The sequence below is a fragment of the Temnothorax longispinosus genome, chromosome 1 (genome assembly GCF_030848805.1).
Source record: "Temnothorax longispinosus isolate EJ_2023e chromosome 1, Tlon_JGU_v1, whole genome shotgun sequence".
Classification (NCBI taxonomy): Eukaryota; Metazoa; Arthropoda; class Insecta; order Hymenoptera; family Formicidae; genus Temnothorax; species Temnothorax longispinosus.
This window is the reverse complement of record NC_092358.1, coordinates 7664412-7671332: the sequence shown is the minus strand read 5'-3', so window position 1 is coordinate 7671332 and position 6921 is coordinate 7664412. Positions and strand designations below refer to the sequence as shown.

The 6921-nt window shown below is 34.2% G+C and overlaps 1 protein-coding gene across 3 annotated transcripts; it reads left to right on the top strand.

Moving 5' to 3' along the window:
- The first annotated feature begins 28 nt into the window (after window positions 1-28).
- Window positions 29-6036, top strand: LOC139808564 (uncharacterized). 3 transcript variants are annotated; one of them, XM_071770683.1, is made up of 12 exons: window positions 29-494; window positions 859-1176; window positions 1718-1845; window positions 1927-1984; window positions 2114-2304; window positions 2367-2512; window positions 2624-2690; window positions 2773-2941; window positions 3115-3308; window positions 3390-3528; window positions 4565-4695; window positions 5003-6036. In XM_071770683.1, exons 2-12 carry the CDS (start codon window positions 1110-1112, stop codon window positions 5363-5365), a joined length of 1653 nt encoding a protein of 550 aa, XP_071626784.1. In that variant the 5' UTR covers window positions 29-494; window positions 859-1109; the 3' UTR covers window positions 5366-6036. The 3 variants fall into 3 exon arrangements, with proteins under 3 accessions (XP_071626784.1, XP_071626793.1, XP_071626801.1); XM_071770692.1 differs by lacking the exon at window positions 29-494 and adding an exon at window positions 659-780; XM_071770700.1 differs by lacking the exon at window positions 29-494 and having other exon boundaries at window positions 739-1176.
- Window positions 6037-6921: the final 885 nt, after the last annotated feature.

The following is a 6921-nucleotide window of genomic DNA, read 5'->3' as shown; positions in this document are numbered from 1 at the left end:
ACTTACCGGAAGCTTAAGAGCTAACACCTTAGTATCGTAGCTAAACTTTGGCTATTATAGGAAAAAGTAATTAGCTGCCACGTAAAAATTTATTAGCTGAATAGAAAGCGTAATTTAGCACAAGCGGCTAAAAAGGTTGCAGCCGTACCTAAGTACTTTATCACGTACAGACATTATAAAATTTGCTATACAAGCTACAACACTTAGCACGCATAGCTAAGTTTATAGCTACGCGCGTGATAGTTCGATTCGCAGTTGTTTGTGCGACACTATCAGTTCGGCGCTTAGCTGCGGGCGACGACAGCACAGCGTCTCCTCACGTCTCACGTGCCATCTATCATAGTGGTTGATGAGAAGCCATTTTGTTGCATTGTTCGCATTTCGTTTCGCGCGTGAGTTGTGGAAGGCCCCCTTGCCGCAAGGGGAAGGGGGAAGTGATCGGCGCAGTTCCTGGTGCAGGCTCTCCGACGGCTTCGACGACCGTTCCGCGCGTCGTGAGTATAGACCCCCTTTCCGTGTGATCCGCGGCGTGATCCGCGGCGCCGTTCCAGACCGCTTCCGCGCGCGCGAGGATACGTAGCCGAGCCGAGCGGACAGCGGACTCGCGGCGGCATGGCAGCGCGGGTTCACGCCGAAAGCGCCGAGTCACAGCGCGCGCACGCTTCGTCCTTGCAGGGTCACCGGCGATCTCGCGCGCGATCGTCGCGACGACCGGGCGACGTGGGTGTGCCGCGCGTCGGAACGTGCACGCGGATCACGCCGGATCACGCGGCACGTAAGGTGTTGTATGATACATGTTTAGACTTTCATTAAATAATCTACTATTTTGTGAAACAAAACAATTCCGTCTCTCGGCAGTCTCGGCGGCGAAGAAAGCACGACGGGGGTCCGTTTCCGCGACCCGGCACACGTCACTCGAGCGAGGGAAAGGCAGTTTTCCGTTCCCCGAGAAGAACGCGCGTGGCGCACGCGGTACGCGCGTTCTTAAATAAATATATTGACGGCACGTTTAACTCGTGCAATAAGGTTTCAGTGCCGAGTACAGGGCAGTTAGCATTGGATTTAAGGTTTTGTGAATTAATCAGAAATATATATTTGCGTATCAAAAGATGGAAGAAGTTCACGCATTATTAAAGCGTTGGGGTTTATCCCAACCCGTTATTGATAGATTCAGAGGTAAGTTTACTTCTATTGTAAAAACTGCATGACTGTGATTTTCTGTGCTTACTTCTCTCACTTATATATGTATGCAAAATTACCGTTCGGCATCATTCCACGATCTCACAATCATGACGTATATATTCTTTTATCTTCTAATTTGATAGGTAAAAGAATATTCGCTATGACTGTGATCACACGGAATGATGCCGAACGGTAATTTTGCATACATATAAGGTTAGAAGTAAGCATCCTGAACGATAACTTTGCATTGTGCGTGCGTGTGTGTGTGTGTGTGTGCGCGCGCGCGCATACATACATAAAAACATACATTCATATATATGTATATACTAGCTGATTACCCGGGCTTCGCCCGGAAATCGTTTTTCTTAAAACGTGCAATCTATATATACAATATATAAATTGTATCCATGCACACAAGTCAATATTTTAAAAAATTTGATTTACACTATTATGGCTTTTACCCTTCCATATATATATCTTCACAATTTGCCTCTTAATTTAAAAAATTAAATGTATTAAGTTTTATTATTTTTAGAAAATCAAATACGATTCAGACATCTCACTAAATTGACAGAATATACAATAGAAAAATTAATACCTAATGCTGGTGAACGCATTGATTTCATGGATCATTTGCAGCAATATAAAGATAAACATCAGGATGTAAATATTATAATAGAATACTTATATATATATTTATGAGAATGTATTAAATAAACTTAAATTTGTAATGATTTTTTTTAGGTTTCTATTGATCAATTCACATCAGTTGATACATCTTGCATTACAGACAAAGATAAAGGTATTTATGCATAAACTATTTTGAGCGTATTATACTGCATTTTTTATTTATGAATTTGTGTTTCTGCATACTTATTAAAAAAATATGTTTTTTTGCAATTACTTAAAGTATCTTTATGATTTTTTCCAGAGTCTGAAAAAAGCGACTACACTTCCTCAACATCAAGTGTTGCAAGTGTTGCGAGTAACAATGTGGTACATTCGCAAGCTTGTCTGCCTACACAGGCAGACAAGTTTATTCCTTCTACTTCACGACAGACGTCGGAAAAAGATTTTTCTGATCCTCCCGCAAAGCGACTACGTGTCGAAAATAATGAATACGTAAGTAAATTGTAAAGCAACAAAAAAAAAGAATTTATTAAAAATTGTAATTTTACTTGCAGGATTTATTGACGTTACTGCAATCGTCAACTTATGGAAAAATGATATTGGGACATTTCCATATAAATGAATGTCTTAACAATGATATGCGCAAAATGCTTGCAGACGAAATTATTAATAAAGAATTAAGTATCGATATTAATGCTCGGTAAGTTTAGATATTTATGCTCGGTTTGTATTTGAAAGCTTTGTAAACAGATTTTTCTGTTAATTATAATTGTTTTGGTAATTAATAGTTTATTTTGTTGTGTTTCAACAGTATTTCAACTGAACGGGTGGAATTTCTCACCAAGGAAGTTATTAAACTTTTCCCATCTGAGATAGAGGTTAGTAATTGTCAATTATGTGTAGCATTATCCTTTATAATTACAACTTAAATCAGTATAGGAAAAATTTGTTTTATTTTAGGCTTTATGGAAGGGAGCATATGGACAAGGTAAAAATCGTCGAGAAACTTCTGCCGGAAGAGGCATGTTAATACAAAGATACTACAACATACGTAGAAAACTACGAAAATGTGGCATTTTGTCAAAAGAATCATCACAACGTGCCCATGTAGAAGAACTTGTTACTTCAGGTAATATAAATATTGATTTAAAAAATAATATTTCTTTTATATATCTATCTATTTATTTCTTTTCCAGTATAGTTTCACTGTTCTTTTTCTTTTTTTTAATATTATTTTAATTCATTTTTATATTAGGTTCTTGTACAGTGTAGTAAATTTTTGTTTTAACATTCTTTTTGCAGATGAAGAATTTGACGACAATGTTGACGATGACGTACAATGGTTGAAGAATAACAGTAAACCGTGGGCCAAAGTTTTGGAATTGTGGGACAAAACCAGTAAAAATAGACTAGAGTCACTTAAAAAAAAAGGAACCGCTGTACATGTTTATATGGATTTATTTCCTGCTTTAAAAACTCCAAACGGTTATTTACTGGTATGTTCATTTAACAAAATATGTGAAATGTTTTTTAAGAATTGAATTATAACATATAAGATCTTTTCTTTTGTTTTACAGTTGGAACTTGATTTTAACAAAATGTATCCTACATCTGGAATGAAGTTATATACTGAGTTATCAAACCTTACGGCTTTTATTAAAAAAAAAATTACAATTGAGAAAGAAAGATCAAGCATTGACGATTGTTCTACCCCAGGTAAAGAAATGTCATTTTTCCTGTTTATTTTCCTGTTTATTATGTTTTCAAAAATAGATGTTTATTAATGATATACATATGTACGCGCGCGCGCGCGCGCGCGCGCGCGTGTGTGTGTGTGTGTGTGTGTGTGTGTGTGTGTGTGTGTGTGTGTGTAACTCCCAATATAAATTTAATAAAAGGCTTATCTTATATTAGATATCTTATAAAGTTAGAAATATTTATTGTTGGCCGCTTAATAATAAACAAACTCTTAAACTCTCTATCGTTTGAAATCTCTGAATACTCTTCTCGCCATGAGCGCCCTCAGTCGACTACTCTGTTATCTATAGATAGTTGACTGAAGGCGTTCATGGCGAAAAGAGTATTCAGAGATATCAAAGTATAAAAAGTTGTTTATGTTATGTGGCAATGTTTAATAGGCATTTTCTAAGTCATTTTTCTCTTCCTTTTTGCAAATACATATAGAAAAGAAAGAAACTGTAAAGAAAGAATGACTCAGTATGTCACAAATGCGAATTAGATTAAAACAGTAAACTAACCTAATTATAATGTATATATTATAATTGTGACATACTGAGTCATTCTTTCTTTAGAGTTTTTTTCTTTTATATATTTGGAAAAAGAAAGAGAAAAACGACTTATAGAAAATGACTACTAAACATTGTAACATAAATTTCGTAGTTTGTGTTACAAGAAGTTGCACAATAGTCTTAGAGGCTTCTATTTTTACGAGCATGACAAATAAAACTCCGTTTATACAAAAACGTTTAATTACGTGTCTGATTATTAGCCAATTTCTTCACCGTCAGATAACCCTATCCTTCGGTTAACCTCACTCTTCATCTCTTTCTAAGGGAGTTAGAAAGCAGTTAGAAAGAAATGAAAAGTGAGGTTAACCGAAGGATAGAGTTATCCGACGGTAAAGAAATTGGCCCTATGAAAATGGTTGTAATGACTTGACATCAAAACTTGACGATTTTGCTATTTTGTTAAAATTAATTTCTTTTCTAATATAAAATAAAATTTATTGCAGACGGTAAAAAAATAAGGACATTACTTGCTTTAAATTTATTATTCACTGTGGTGACTGTTTGGAAGAAAAAACAAGAACAGTGGCGACCATCACGCCAAGAATCTCGTGAAGCGTTTCTACTTTTTGTAAAGGTAAGTGTGCATACTTGTAAACTTGAAAAATTTGTAGACCTGTAACTGTTAATATACTCATTAAAGATTTTGGTTCTTAAATAAGTAGACAACTGTCAGAAACTTCACAGGTTTCAATACGTTTTTTATACTTATTTGGTTATTTTTGTTTAAAACGTTACATTTATATATTCAGTTATATAAAGCAAGTAATGGAGTTATAGAATAAGCTCGCTAACTAAGTTTAAAAAATAAAAAATTATTTTAAGATTATTTATATACTAAAGTTAACTGGATACTAAATTTTAATATTTCTGTGCATTTTTAGACTACAAGTGATATCGAACCAACATTGAATTTAAGGAAGGAGAAATATATCAAATATGGAAAAAATTTAGGAGTGCAGGCTGTAATTATTGGTGCAGATTTAGATTGCATCAAATATTCTTATGTCATTATCAATGACATATGGTACGAGGTTGAAACTCCATTTAAAGCCATCGACATAGCATTCAAAGCGATGCAGGCATTGGATAGTATCTATCCAATAGAATGTGCAAGAGAATGGTTATTTTTACAACGAGGAGTGTATGAAATTACTACATCACACGACAAAGATATTAGTAATCCTAAGGTATTGGCTATGATTGAAGAATATTTAAAATTCAAATCATTGTTACAATCTCAGTAAAAGACAATAATACTGTACAGATAAAGTGTACAGTATTGTATTAAAAAGTTGTACAACTAGTATATAAGTACTTTTGTTTAATTCAATGACGTTGCATATCTTAGTTTAGTTTTTACTGAAATGTCCAAAGAAAAATGTGATACTTTTTTTAAAGATATCTATATATATAATTTATATAATATATATAAAACTTAATTTTCTGTTAATCTACTGAGATATATAAGATATACTTTAACTTTTATTTTACTAAGATATGCTTGTACAATGCGTGTACAAAAATATTTTTCCTGATTCTGTACGACTGGTTTTTTTTTCGAAAAGTAAGTTTTGTGTTTATACTTCAAATTTATAAAGTAAAGCAATTGATACTTTACTTTATAAATTTCTCGGAAGTTCAATAATTTGTACTAGAGTAAAATATTGCTAAATATATGATTAAATGGTATTGCTAATTTTTCAAAATGGTTTTAGTAAAATGTCATATATGTACTAATGAATCTTTTGCAAGTATTGATGCTATTCAGGTTCATTTCTCTATAAAGCATCCTACCTGTACCTATTTTAATTGTATTATTGAAGGCTGCGGTCGTTCATTTGACTTATGGAATTCATTTCGAAAACATCTACGAAATAAGCATGCTTTACCTAATCGCTTCAAAGAATGTAATGATCATCAGCTTGAACGGATAGATTATCCTGTACATCATTTTGACAATGTGACTGAAGAAGCTTCTCATGCAGATGCAGTTGACGAAACAGAATTATTTAATATTTCACCTCCTGATTTTCATGATTTATTGGAAAAACATGCTAATATTCTTGTTTGTAAAATGTATGCAAAACCGGGTCTTCCACGTAACCAGGTCCATTCAGTAATCGACGATTTTTCTTCCTTTCTCGGTGGAAATTTCCTCACAATTTTGAAGCAAAAAGTAATAAATACACTGAACAATTGTCACGCCGAAGTCGAAGTTATTAGCAGCATTAAAGAAATGTTTGAATCTTTGAGCAATCCATTTAATCATTTATCTACAGAGTACAAGCGTATGATATATTTCCAGTCTATAGGTGCGTACATCCCTCCCGAAAGTTATTGTATTGATTTTCATATGGAAAAAATAAAAACAAAAGAAGGTGTAAAACCACAAATGACTCAAGTAACTGGACAGTGCATTTCACTTCGACACGTTCTAAAGAAATTCTTTGAACTTCCAGATGCTTTTAATAGTACGTTACAATACATCCAGAAAATTCAATCAGAGTCAGATACAATTTATAACTTTGTACAGTGTAAAAGATGGAGGGATGTAATCACTAAACATTTTAAGAAATCTGATATTGTGTTCCCACTTCTTGTTTACTACGACGATTGGGAACCCAATAACCCTCTCGGACCGCATTCCGAAAAGATGGGTTCGGTATATGTAACAATACCGTGTCTACCTCCAGAGTGCCAATCCAAGCTTGACAATATTTTTGTAGCTCTTTTGTTTTATGCTGATGATAGAAAACAGTATGGCAACAAGAAAACATTTGCTCCTTTAGTTACCGAACTT